Raw genomic sequence first — 14,688 nt, forward strand, 5'->3', positions numbered from 1 at the left:
TGAAAGAGTACGTGAGAATTTTGAGGTGTGTTCTCAACTTTTCAGTTGCATATAAACTGGTTTGAACTAGATTAAAGAGAAAGTCAGTCTATTGGATAAGGTCAAATCAGAATGCATGGCGACTTTTTATAAAGTTGTCTTTCCTCGTAATAAATACAGTGGCTGCTTCTTTGTTATTTCACACAAAATTATTAAGAGCTTGAGCACCAAAGCACAAGACACGTGTAGCAAGAGGGAAAAAACATTGGCTGGAATCTTCCAGTCCTGCAGGAAACAAGGGAGGAGGCTGAAAACCTGGATAATGAGATGAGTTGTCACTGGGACAGATATATGATACCTTTGTGCGACCGTACAAGTAGGTTCCAGGCATCGAGACTCATGAACCTCTTTCTCCACTTAAAAATTGATAACCACTTAAAGGCCATTCTCACCTGAGCTGCCATTTTCTCAGTTCCAGGCAAGACATATCATTAGCAGCCTAACACAGGTAAATCCTGTGTGGGCATGCCTGTCAGCTGGGAGAGGGTCTTGGTATCCTCGATTTGCAATAATTTCCAGATGATCGAGGGGATGGGAGTAGGGAGAGGGCTGGCCACTCACAACCATCCCTTTGCCCTTGTATCCGACCCTTTAGGACCACAATCCCTATGACTGCTTGAGAGAATGAAACCGCCCTCCCACAGCAACATTCACCTTTCTCCTAGGTCACTCCAACAGCCAAGGAATCCAGGGCATGTTGTACCATCAGGAGCCATGGTCTCTTCCATGGCACCGCAAAGAACTAGAGCTGATGGCCTCTGACTGCCCAGCAGAAAATTGAGCAGAATATCCAGCAGGCAACAGTCAGCACAGCAGTCTCGGGGCTTTCTCAGGCAGAACACAAGCCACCTGCCAAATCCACAAGATTCGGCCAAGTGGGAGAATTAAAACATAATTTTATCTGGCGACAGAAAATATCTGCCGGAAACATCACAAATCTAAGGATTAAAATCAAACCAGAAAAAGCAAGAACTGCATGCTTTAAATACATGTATGTGTAAACCTGGGTTAGGTTACAGAAACTTTAAAACCCAATAATCTCTGCTTATTTGCATTTTTACAATGAGAATGCCTTCTATAAGCAATCCTTATCCTTATGTCATTCGTTTCCATGATATTACTCCTAAAGGTGTAGTGAAATGATTACAAGTTTAATTATGGTGGAATTCTGTACTTGGTTCAGTATACCTCAGACAGGTTGATATGGCCACTCTTCAGCACTTCCCTAATTCCCATCTTCCCATGGAAAAAGCCATCCTTGTTGACAAGGGAAGAACCCATTCGGAGTTGATCACAGACAGGTCGCCCCTCAGAAAGGTTTGCATGAAGACCAAGTGGAACCTTGTTTCTGTTTGGCAGAGAGAAATATTTAAAGATTAAAAATGACTCACACAACTTATTAGATCAATTGCCATTAATTGGCCAAATGAGGGCCTCAACTGACTCATGGCAGATGGATGGTTTGAGACCCACACCACCATTGGCAAAATTCTAGCAAGATCAAATGAAGATTTTTTTCTTTCAGACAGTAGTTTACCACAGAGGGCTGCAGATGCTGGAGTTTTAAGTTCATTAACATGCTGTCGATCTCAGCCGTGAATCAGTAAGGGATCAAGGGTCATGGGATAAGACGGGAAAGTGGAGTTGAGGATTATGAGATCAGCCATGTCCTCAATGATGGAGCAGACTCAATGGCTGAATGGCCTACATCTGTTTCCATGCCTTATGGTCTTAGATGGAAGGTAACAAGCATGGCCTACCACACCAGCCAATTTCACTACCATTAGCCTGCAGTCTCCACCTACCAGCACAGTCTCAGGAAGGTGTACAACACCAGCCATTCTCTACTAGTAGTAAAGATGTCTCACACTTAAAAATTCACTCAAGTTAATTTTAATCTATTGTATTTATCGATGAGAGTCATTTTATTCTAATTTCAAACATTATGTGGTTATGCTATTCACATAATTACTTCTGTAAATAACTGCAAACTTTCGAGGTCAGTCTGCCAATTCCTAGAATTGCACTTTTTGTATTAGAATTAGAATTATATTTTATTGTCATGTGTACTCAAACATAGAAGCATGAGTACAGTGAAAAGTGTACAATGTCACCATTAGTGGCAATGGAACTAACATCAACATTATCAAATGTGGGAGCAGGAGGGGAAGTTGGATGATTAAGAATTTATTGGAAACATTTTTTAATTTCTTGGATGAGACGTTGGCTAGACCAATACTACTTGTCCATCCTAATTCCCTTGTGATTGTGGAGGTGAGCCACATTCTCAAACTGCTGTAGTCCCCTTTGTTGATGCTGCACCTATAGTGGTGTACAGAAGGAATTTCAGAATTTTTACCAATGAACATGAATGAAAAGTCTTCTAGTTCCAAGTGAGGATGATGTGTGGCCTGGAGGGGAATAGGAGGACACTGTTCACTTGTGTTTGCTGCTCATCCTTCTGGCTGGTAGAGTCTGTGCTGGTACAGATCGTACATATAATGGTTGTAGTGTTCTAAATTTCTTTGATTCTGGAAGGTTCCTGGCAGATTGGATATAAGCAAATGCTCAAGGATTTATTCAGTAGTCAGAAAGCAGAAATTTGTAGGCCAGTTAGCCTTAACTTTTTCATAAAGAATGTTACAGAATTCATTACTAAGGAATGGATAGTGTGTTACTTGGAAAATCATGATTTGATCAGGCAGAGCCAACAAGGCATTTTGAAAGGAAAATTGTGTTTCTCTGATTTATTAGAGATGAGTTTTGGATGAACTAATATTTACATTGGATAGAGTGAATCCCATAGATGTGGTGCTTCCAAAGGCATTTGACAAGATATCACAAGACAATGTAGAAGTTAACATATTAGAATGGATAAAGGGTTTAGCTAGTACAAAACAGTAGGGAGTACCAGGAAGTAACTTCCTGACTCTCCAAAGCCTTTCCACCATCTTCAAGGCACAAGTCAGGAGTGTGATGTAATATTCCAAACTTGTCAGGACGTGTGCAGCCCCAACAACAATTGAAGCCTGATGGAACCAGGACAAAGCAGCCTGCTGATGATGTTCTGAATATATGACATGAGCACCACATACACATTAACTCTGTCCACCACTGACGCACAGCAGCAGCAGTGTGCACAATCAACAAAATGTACTGCAGAAATTCACAAAAGCTCTTCAGACAGCACTTTCCAATGCCATGATTACTACCATCTGTGAGAGCCTTTATCCTTGGATGGTGATGGCTAGCACAAGAGTACATAGCTTTAAAATGAAGGGTGACATAAATAGGAGAGATGTCAGATAGGTTCTTTACTCAGAGTAGTAAGGGCATGGAATGCCCTGCCTACAACAGTAGAAGACTCGCCAACTTAAATGGCATTTAAATGGTCATTGGATAATCATATGGATGATAATGGAACAGTGTAGGTTAGCTGGGCTTTCACAGGTCGGTGCAACATTGAGAGGCAAAGGACCTGTACAGTAATGTTCTATGTTTTATCACCTTAGATATAATGGTACCTAGGTACAAAATCATAGATACAAAGTAGAAAAATAAAGAACAAAGTTAAATATTAAATATTATAATCCTTCTTAGTTTTAAGTAGAAAAATAAAGAAATTAAAAGTTAGAAGTAGGAGGAGATCTGACAGGACTTTCAAAATCATGAGGGAAATGGATAGAATAGCTGAGAGAAATTGTTCTCATTAGTAAAGGGATTAAAAACAGGAGAGCACAGATTTGAAATCACATTTGCTTCTTTGATGCAAGAAGAAACATGTTCACACAATGAGTGGTTCTGTTATGGAAGTGTGATGAAGTCAGGTTCAACTGAGGTATTCAAAAGAGCAATGGATGAATATTTTAATGAAAAATCCACAAAAGGTATATGAAAAGGCAGGAGAGCGATGCAAGAGAGTGATGCTTATGTGGAGAGCTGGTGCTGACATGATAAGCCAAATGATCTCCTCTCCACCATAACACTTCTGTGATTCTGTGAACTTGTCTATCAAGCTTCATCATGCTGAGTCTAAATATCTTGATGATGAGGAACAGCAGCAAAGGATGAAATTAAAAGGAACACAGTCCTGCACTCTGGATCCCACAACCTGATGGGATGCTCTTCCCCAAGGGCCAAAAAGATCTGCAGGACAAGAATGTGCCTGTTCAGTCACAAGACATCCACAGCAGAAATTCTAATGTGAAAAATAGCTGAAACTGTGAATGTTGTATATTTCAAAAGTACATAATTGGCTGTAAAGCATTTGAGATATGGAATAGTTATGAAGTGAGATTTGAAATACAGTTTTTTTTTGGTTAACCAATTTTATTTGATTTCCGGAGCCAATTGGAGAAATAAGCCATCTCATACCATACTTATAGATACCCTCCTCATACCTCAACAAACAAGAGTCAATATCCAAATCTCTCCAATACCGTGAATAAAACCACATGAATTGTGAATATTAAAAAATGTAAACAAAGACCAAGTAACTACTTTGTCCTCTACCTCTTGCTCATATTTATTGGGAGGAATATGTTAATTGATTATCAGCCATAATCATGCAAAAGTGAGGACTACTGAGTTTGAATTCCATAGCTTGATTTAATACAGGTCATTCTGTTAAAACATGCATTTCGTTAATGCAAATTCGCTATAATGCAATTGATGAATTGGGGACACTGTTTCAACAGTGTGACCTTTTAAAGCGTGTATTGGTTATAACATGATTCTGGCCCTGTTAGTTTAAATGGTGCTGCTGTTATGCCATTTTCTTCTAACACGGGACCTCACAAGAACAGAACTACTGCATTACAGCGGAAATGACAGTACCTGGGACTCCCATGGACTGGAATGGTGTTTAAAAAGCAACCTACATGGACTCCAAATGGCCATGAGCATCACTGACCTTTAGTGGTCAATGTTTGATGTGAATTCAGCAGCAGACAGCTGAGCTGAATTAGCATTTTAATGAAAGGCAATGAACCCAGCCAGCAACACCCTACCAAGGAACCATACGAAGGCCTTCATTCACACTTCACAATGTTTACAAGGGAAAACATATCCTGCAATTGTGAATCGTGGAGACAATTAACTCAAACAGGGAAATACACACAAAGCTTGCCTCTCAAGAAGCTGCTTTGGGCAGACAGAAAGAAGGAGTGAAGGAGGTTGGAATACACAATTGAAGGGTTAGGGAACTAACTCACTCTCTCTGTGAAGAAGAGCGATGATAAGGCAGGAGCAAATTACTGCAGATGCTGGAATCTGTACTGAAAACAGAAAATGCTAGAAATTACAGCAGGTCAGGCAACGTCCATGGGGAGAGAGCAAGCCTATGTTTCAAATCTAGATGACTCATCATCAGAGTGTTTAAATTAACGATAATGTATAGTTTAGCAAGAAATGTCAAAAACTAAGAAGGATAACTGCAATGTTCACAATTGGGCTTTTATGACAATACTAGTTTCACAATCATCATTGGGTGGCACAGTGGCTCAGTGGTTAGCTCTGCTGCCTCACAGTGCCAGGGACCTGCATTCAATTCCTGCCTCGGGCAACTGTGTGGAGTTTGCACATTCTCCCCGTGTCTGCGTGGGTTTCCTCAGGGTGCTCCGGTTTCCTCCCACAGTCCAAAGATGTGCAGGCCAGGTGAATTGGCCATGCTAAATTGCCTGTAGTGTTAGGTGCATTAGTCAGGGGTAAATGTGGGGGAGTGGGTTTGGGTGGGTTGCCCTTCAGAGGGTCGATGTGGACTTATTGGGCTGAAGGGCCTGTTTCCATACTGTAGGGAATCTAATCATTACTGACACTAGCTTTACGATTCCGAGTTTATTAGCTGAATTTAAATTCCACTAGCTGTTGTTGTGGGAGTTGAATCTTTATCCCCAGAACCCTTATCAGCCTAGGCCTCTGGATGACCAGTCCAGTGAAATTGTGACTTAATCATTACATTCCTCTATTACATAATGTTCTTAAACCATACACCAAAGGTCCATTACTCTTAATCCTTCCTACCCACGTTTGAAAGTAATCATTGTTTAAACACTATGACATCAAGTATCTGAAGCAAAACTGAAGTCAATGGGAATTGGGGGAAAACTCTCCATGGATTAGTCATACCTGGCATATAGAAACGTGGTTCTGGTTGTTGAAGGTGAATCATCTCAGCTCTGGGACATTTCTGGAGGAATTCCTCAGGGTAGCGATCTAGACCCAACTATCTTCAGCTGCTTAGTCAATGACCTTCCACCCATCAGAAGATTAGAAGTAGGGATGTTCATCAATGATTGCTCAATATTCAGCACCATTCATTACTTCTCAGATACTTAAGCATACATCCAAAAACGTGGCAGAGCCTGGACAATATCCAGGCTCGTCTAAAAAGTGGCATGTAACATTCAGTCCACACAAATGTCAGACAATGATGTCTGTTATTAGAGATGAATCTAACAACTGCCTTTTGACATTCAATTTTATTACTATCATTGAATCCCCCACGATAAATACCTGGGGGTTACAATTGACCAGACACTCAACTGGACTAGCCATATTAAGACAGTGGCTACAAGAACAGATCAGTGGCTGCAACAAGTAACTCACCTCCTAACTCCCCAAAGCCTGTCCACAAGGCACAAGTCAGGAGTTGATGGAATATTCCCCACTTGTTCGGATGAATACAGCTCCAACAACAATCAAGCTACTTGACACCATCCAGAACAAAGTAGCCCGCTTGGCTGGAACCAAATTCTCAAACATTCACTCCCACCACATTCAGCAGCAGGGAACAGCCACAAGATGCAGTGCAGAAATTCACATTGGCTCCTCCGACAGCATCTTCCAAACGCATGACCACTTCCATCAGTTTACAATACCAATTTGTTTTTATTCGTGCTATTTAATTTAACTGTCTTCTTTAAAAAAAAAAGCAATTAAATTAATTTGATAGGAGAAGAAGGCCTGTGCTTTTCAAACGAGGTTTCAACCCAAAATTCACTAAATCGTGACAGCAGCTATTTAACTTTAAATCATACACACATTGACGTTCACAGTTGCTGTAAGCTGGCAAAGTGAGCACATTGACAGACATCATACTCCTGACTTTCCTTGTCAATAAGTTAAAAGGTCACACTGCCACAATTCGAGTCTTTTTTTATATTTTTCCACTTCCAATTTATTTTGCCATCTTTCAGAAATACAAGTGAGATGTTGATAATTGATCAATTGTTCTAATAAGAACCACTGGGGAACAGCGATGAAGAGACAACAACAAAAAAAACTTAGCACCTGCTCCAATCATCATTAACTCAAACTGTTCTATAACCACAGGTTCAATGCCTGCCATGTGAAGTGACAGTCAAGGCTACAAATAAAAGCATCACAGTTAAGCTGCTTTATAGTGTGCAAAAATGCTCATCTACTGTACCATTCATAAAGGGTCTTTACACATGCCCAGAATATCCCACTTCCTCAGACAGGCAAAGGATTCTAACACATATAGAAGGGGTGGCATTCAGACCAATCAGTTGCATGGGGCCCTGACATTATTCAGTGAAAGGACACTTGTACAATGGCAAAAGCTGATCCTTAAATGTTTTGTCAACTATATTTAAATCAGGTATTGAAAGCGCTTTTTTAAAAAAAAGTTGTGCCTGCAATTTGACACTAAATTAAAGCACCTCATTGAAACTGATAACTCTGAAAAAAATAAGCAACTGAAAGAATGACAGGTCAAGGTTTCATGTTTTAAGATATTTACTGTAACAAATAAAAGAACAAAGAACAATACAGAGTCAAGAGTCTGGCACCTGAAAAGCACAGCAGGTCAGGCAGCATCCGAGGAGCAGGAGAATCAACGTTTTGGGCATAAGCCCTTCATCAGGAGAGACAATATAGCACAGGAAAAGACACTTCGGCCCTCCAAGCCTTTGCTGACACATTTTTCCCTTCCATACTAAAACTGTCTTCACTTACAGGATCCATATCCCTCTGTTCCCTTCCTATTCATGTATTCATCCACATGTTTCTTGAATGCTGCAATTGTGTCTGCTTCTATCACCTCCTTTTGCAACATATTCCAGACACTCACCATCCTTTGTGTGAACAACTTGCCTCTCACATCTCATTTAAACTTCCACCTTGAACCAGTGTCCTCTAGTAAATGACCCGTCCACCCTGGGAAAAAAGTCTCATTCTTTACATTCTATCCGTGCCATTCACAATCTTATAAACTTCTTTTGGGTCACCCCTCAATCTCCTGCATTCTAGTGAAAACAAGCCCAGTCTATCCAACCTTTCCACATAGCTAAAATCCCCCATACCAGACAACATCCTGGTAAAGCTTTTTTGTACCCTCTCCAATGCATCTACAACCTCCTGGTCATGTGGTGACCAGAACTGTATGCAATATTCCAAGTTTAGCCTAACTAAAGTTCTATAAAGCTGCAGCATAACTTTCCTACCCTTGTACTCAATGCCCCATCCAATTGAAGCAAGCATGCCACAGGCCTGTTTTTTCACCACCTTATCTATCTGCATTGCCACCTTCAGAGATCTTCAATGAAGAAAAGCACTTAATGAGAAATATTCTCTGTAGGGAACTTCAGAAGTCATATGCATTTTTACTATCATTTCAATTTTAGAAATAGAATCACCTCAACAATGAATTAGTTTCATAATTGGTAGGGTGTGTACTTTAATTTAACGTTGTAATGGTCTATAGCCTTGTATCCAATGCCTTCAACCATTCCCTGACATCATGCAGAATGAATTGCATTGACTAAAGATGATAGTGGTTGAAATGGATTATCCAGTTGGCACTGTCTGATGCACTCTTTAGCTGGGCTCCACCAGGATGGGGATTTTCATGAACCTCCCCTGCCCCATTTCCATTACTTGCTTCATTGTCTGCTATCAGTAATGACTGAGGAGCTCAATCTCATCTAGTGTGCTGGTTGTAGATTGCTTAACTCCATCTATAGCATGCTGCTTCTGCTGGCTAGCATGCATGTAATCTTGTGTTGAAGCCTCATCTGGTTGGCTGCTCATTTGTAGGTTTGTTTATTGTTTATCCCACTCCTGGCATGCATTCCTGGCCTTCTCTTAACCAGGCTTTGTAATGGTTGAGTCAGGGCCATGTCAGACTATAGATTATGGTTGAATATATTCTGCTGTTGATGGCCCACAGTACATTATGGATCTCCAGTTTTGAACTGCTACTTATGTTCTGAATCTATCTCATTTAGCCTGGTGCTGGTATCATATAGTACAATGGATGGTAATTATTTCAAACAATCTGTGTAGACATGTTATGATACACATCTGAGCAGATGGGTCTTGAATCCAGATCTCCTGGAACACTGCAAAACAAATGTTCGCCACAATAAAGGGTATGCTTACTGTGAATAAAAGATTGTTTCCTTGATGACTAAGCATTGGTCACTCCTACCAATTCCCTCCAGGTCAGATTAGTTACAACACCTAGACAGCAATACCTAGGTCAGGGAGCTGTTTTAATTTGTCTTTACTTTTTAAAAATGTAATTGCTTTTTGATCTTGAATGTTATTCTGCTAAATAACTAAAGAAACTAGACACATAAACTTGTTTGCACTGAAGCAGTTGTATTTTTTCATTAAGTCAAATTTTATTTCAAAACACATGATCAACAAGGCTATTTTTCTCTGATTTTGAGATCTCTATTGTGCAGCTAAAGCTTCAAATTCATATTCATTATTGACAAAGCTAATTGTTGAAATTCAAAGGCCCTTCACCACTCTTGACCTCTTCTAGGATTTACACTCAAGTAAAGGTTGATAATCCTGAGATTGCAATGTCATTTAATCGCTGATCAAATCCACTTTGAACAAAATTGTATCTAATTAGCTCCCCATTCCTAAGCCCAAAACAATCAAATTCTGATCACTAGGCAACCAGACGACAAAGCCAATTAACTCATCTCAATTTACCTACTTAGAAAGATGTAAAGAAAACTCTCCCCCATTTATTCATTAAATAGTTTCATGATTTACATTTTCATTTCCATTACTCTATTGGATTATCTATACCACTTCAGGCTAAACCCTTAGGTTAGATAAGAAATTGGTTGATGTATTTATCCGAATTTTATTTCTGAGTAGAAAAAAATTCAATGGAGTGGTCCAGGTCTCCCTGTGGTCAGGACTACTCTCTGATTCAGATAGTAAATACAAAGTGATCACATTTGCAGATGATACCAAACTGGGAAGGACAGTGTCATTAGAAGAAGCTCAGAAATGACAAGATAATCAGACACAATAATAATAGAATAATAGGCTAATAGGCTTTATTCATTGCTAACCTGTGTTAATTTACTTGTCTTGGTTACATTTGCTGCACATCAAGGTTGGAATCATATAGGGGCCTGAATGATGAGGGCTGTGGTGTGAAGTGTGGCAGAATCACATGAAAAGTCTAGTAAGGCCTCTCTCTGTATCAAACGGTGATAAGGCAGGTAGGGCAGAGGCATGAAATCACTATTTCAGTTCCAAAGTTCCAACTTCCTGCTTCTTTTGAATAGGTCCTGGTAGTTGAGGCAAGATTCTTACTCGGTAACAGCAAGTTGCCTATTAAGAGTGATTGTTGATAATGACCCTAATGAATGGCATATCTCACCTCATTAATATGCAGTTTCCTACCTTACCACCTGCTGTAAGCAAACTGGATGCCAAAAATCCTCCACTTGAGGAGGTCAGAGTGGATTCTTGTTGAGTTCACCTCTCCACTTGCTTCAGTGGAAATCCATGTTGAATGCTAGGCTCCAATGTATCCATGGATACTAGCCACACATAACCCCATGTCCACAGGCATTGACATCTAACATTTCTAAGCCTCTAAGTATGCTTTCAGTGGGCTCCATCTCTGGGCTGTTCACTTGGCACTCATTCATTTTGTCTCTACCTGGATGCTTGCTGCTCGCAGCCTTGCATTGCCTTAGCTCTTTGTGCTTTGTGACTCAGCTAGAAATACCAGGCTCACAGTCAGTAGACACAAAACCAAGAAGCTAGTCACAGTTGTTAGCAGTCCTCAGTCACAACAAAAGGAGACAGTCTTTGTTTTGGGGGTGCCCGCACTGTAAATCAAGGGGAAGCTTGACACCAACCCAAGGGCTTGGACTCAGTCAGCAGCTCAGAGAATTCAGAATCAGGACCCTCTCCACTGGAAGTATATGGAGCTGATTTTTGGACAGTTCACCATCTGTCTTCTGTCCTGTTGTACTCTTCCTGGTATGAGGGGTGGCTAATGAGGAAGATGAAACTTTGAACTTAATAAAACCCAAATTATGTGTCAGCTTTACTTTGCTCTCTAACCCAAGAAACCAGAGCCTTGAGTATGTCTGCAAATATGTATGTAGTCCAGCTTCCAGCAACTGAATGCTGATTAGTGTGCAAGTAACAGCATATAGCTGTATGATAATTCAAGAAACAACTAAACAACACATTAAAAATTACATTTTTTTCTGGGTGATCCAAATCATCTTCCAAAGGACAACCTCCGAACATTATGAACTTCATAACTGGTCCAAAAGCAGGACTTCTGCCTTCAGGTAGTCTCAATCAATTTAGCAAAGTTTAACGTAGGTGACTTTACAACAGCGACAGGATATATACACATCTGAAATTCCTTGCACCAACTGAAGGTACTCGGTTTACCATTAAGTTTGGATTCACTGTCATTAGTTCAGTTGTAGCACTCAAACCTATAACCTTCTGTTTCACTATAAGCACAAATTCATTTCTAGAGATTGAAGCACATACTCCATGCTACCAGTTCACTGCAGTAGTGAGGGAGTGTGCACTGTCAGAGTTGCTGTCTTTTAGATGAGGTATTAAACCTATTGTTCTCTTGGAGCTGTAATAGACCTTATGATATTGTAAAGAATAGCAGGGACATTCTCCCAACATTTTAACTTCTAATATCACTAACACAAACGTCGTTGTTGGTAGTGGACCATGGCTGTGAGCAAATTGGCTGTTTGGTTAACCTACACAATAACCAACCATTTCAACAAACATCATTTGACTGTAAAGCACTTTGGGACAGTCAGAAGCCATAAAATGTGCCACATAAAGGCAAGCCTTTCCCTTCTTCTCTTATTATAACTTGCACCAACTTTCATCCTACCAGATTTAAAAAATAGTTGCTCTGGCAGTCCTAAGTGACTGAACTAAGTAGCAATGAGACACAAATTATACCAGAGTTACAAACGGGTTCCATTCCTCAGTATGTTTGTAAGTTGATTTGTCTGCAAGTTGGAACACAATACAGTCCAATATAAAATATCCATTATCTAAGTCCACATGAACATTCATATGTTGGATATTTAAAATTAACAGTACTACAGGATCTTATTCGTAAGTACAAGCATTCCTAAGTTGAGGGCTCCTGCAAAGTAATATTAATTATTAAAACGTGTCAGAAATGAAGTGAGGAAAGAATGAACCCACCTTGTAGCCGATATAGCTGCCTCTTTAGCCGCAGTGCCATTTACCAATAAGGAAACGTTGGAAATTGCTTTTGCGTTAAAGCATTCCATAATACCTTGATTCCTCCTCAAGCAATATCCAAAATCATCACCAGTCACTATTAACCTCACTCTAGGTTGCGGCATTCTCAATTGTCACGGCTAAAGACAGAAAAGCAGAAACCAAAGTGAAATTTTATCACAAGCAGTATTGCAGTCATCATGCTGTCCTTTCCGTCAGCATTATTGCAAACGACGGAGAATCACGTTACTTTATACAATTCAATAGCTATTATAACACATATGCAATAGATCTCAACTTATGCATATCTTTTTCATCTTACAACAACAATGTTACCTTCTATCTTTATTTAGTATTTGAAGTAATGTGTATGAACAAATAAATTCGGGGAAGATTGTATCATAATGTTCATGTCACTGCCAGAGGCCCAGGCTATTTCTCTGGGTGCACATGTTCAAATCCCACATAACAGCTGATGAAATTTAAAGTCAATTAATAATTCTAGATTTGAAAACTAGTTTCAGGGTCATCATTACTGAGACTATCAACAATTGGTGTTAAAATCCATCTGTCTCATTCATGTCTTTTCGGGAAGGAAAATTGCCCCCCTTTTCTATGTGAGGCCTATATGTGACTTCAGGCCCAGTAATTGACTCTTGAATGGATTCTGAAATTCATCGGTTGAAGGACAGTTAGGAACAGACAACAAACAACCTTAGTGATGATGGCAACATCCATTGAAAGAAAACATTTTAAAAATAAAAAGAAAATGCCAGACCTTTTAATTTTCCACAAAGATTACTTTCAGAAACTCATTAGACAATTCTTTTTGTAATGGCTTATTTTCAGACACTTTCTAGAAAAGGATAATGCTCTTTGGCATGAGTCTATTATCTGTTTTTGCATGAGAAGTCGTTCACTGCACTTGGATAAAACTAGTAGGATTTGAATGCTAGTGTTTTGGGTAAGATGTGAGTAGAGTCTGGTTATGTTCTATTAATGTCAATTTTGGTCTATTTATTCTTCTGTAAAGCACCTAATATTTTACTACGTAACGAGGTATTATTCAAATGCAAATTGATGTGGCTGTAACGTGACTCATCTGCCCAGGCTGGTGATCCATTTGCTACTAGACAGTAACCAGAGAAGACCATTTGTATTAGAGTGGAAAACATCTGGAAAGTAATATATCAGCAAAATCAATACATTCACTGAGAATGTTGAAAATAGCAGACTGGAGATGGCTGACAGCTTCTTCCCATACTAACTCTATCAATCAAATTTTGGTCAAACTTTATTTGAAAATGATTACAATGCATAGTCTCCAAGAAGACTATATTTTAAAACAAAACTGGGTCAAAAGCACAGCATTAACAAGAAATGACAGTGGATAAATTTTTAAAAGTATTCTTGAGATATTCTTCTGCCTGCACAGATTAAAACAGATGGCTCAGTGTGCTGCTTGATAGGGAACAGAGATTCAACCCCCAGTTCTGCTTTAACCACCAAGACTACCTACTTATCTTTCAGGAATACCAACTGCCCAAGTCATTAACCTTGATATCTTCAATGTTCTCTGTAAATATCTATCCACTTCCATCTGATATAAAGTCCAATTTGTCCAGAAATCAACAGCCTGTTGCCAATTCCACATAATGTCCAGTACAGCCATCAACACCATCCTTGACAACTTCTCACTCAAAGCAGTCATTTACTAACATTATTCAGATTTCTGCATTGTTTTCTACCTGCCAGCATGAAATTATATCCCTCAATACCATTACTGCATCTTTTGTTCTTCCTACTAGGTTTAAAATATATCTCCTCATTACCAGAACCTGTTTCTAAATCCCTAAGCTAACCATCTCTTACATTAGCTTATCAGTAGCCTGATGTCAGCGGAGTAGCAAGGGAAAAATTTCTTCAATTAGAAAATATATTGGCTGTAGTAAAATATTTCCCAGAAGATGCAGATGATACTGATAGAAGCACAAATGTTCAGGACAAAGAATCAGAAATTGCAGAAATTTAATGAATGGCCTTTGCAAATAGTGAAAGCTTTTTATTTAGCTGTGCAACAGATATTGGGAACAGGTGAACAAGGTGAGGCCATTTAGCCCCTTG

The 14,688-nt window shown here is 39.5% G+C and overlaps 1 protein-coding gene across 7 annotated transcripts in view; it reads right to left on the minus strand.

The window, feature by feature from the left end:
* ydjc (YdjC chitooligosaccharide deacetylase homolog) overlaps positions 1-14,688 on the minus strand; it is a 73,613-nt gene that overhangs the window by 27,969 nt on the left and 30,956 nt on the right. For all 7 annotated transcript variants that reach the window (XM_087999904.1, XM_087999901.1, XM_087999905.1 and 4 more), the window contains 2 exons: positions 12,526-12,704; positions 1,228-1,387 (listed from right to left, as the gene is read on the minus strand). In XM_087999904.1, the coding sequence (XP_087856030.1) occupies positions 1,228-1,387; positions 12,526-12,689 (324 nt within the window). In that variant the 5' untranslated portion in view covers positions 12,690-12,704. The remainder of the gene's footprint in view (positions 1-1,227; positions 1,388-12,525; positions 12,705-14,688) is intronic.

Source organism: Chiloscyllium plagiosum, unplaced genomic scaffold, assembly GCF_037043375.1.
Source record: "Chiloscyllium plagiosum isolate Xiang-an unplaced genomic scaffold, Cpla_swu_hap1 HiC_scaffold_24, whole genome shotgun sequence".
Classification (NCBI taxonomy): Eukaryota; Metazoa; Chordata; class Chondrichthyes; order Orectolobiformes; family Hemiscylliidae; genus Chiloscyllium; species Chiloscyllium plagiosum.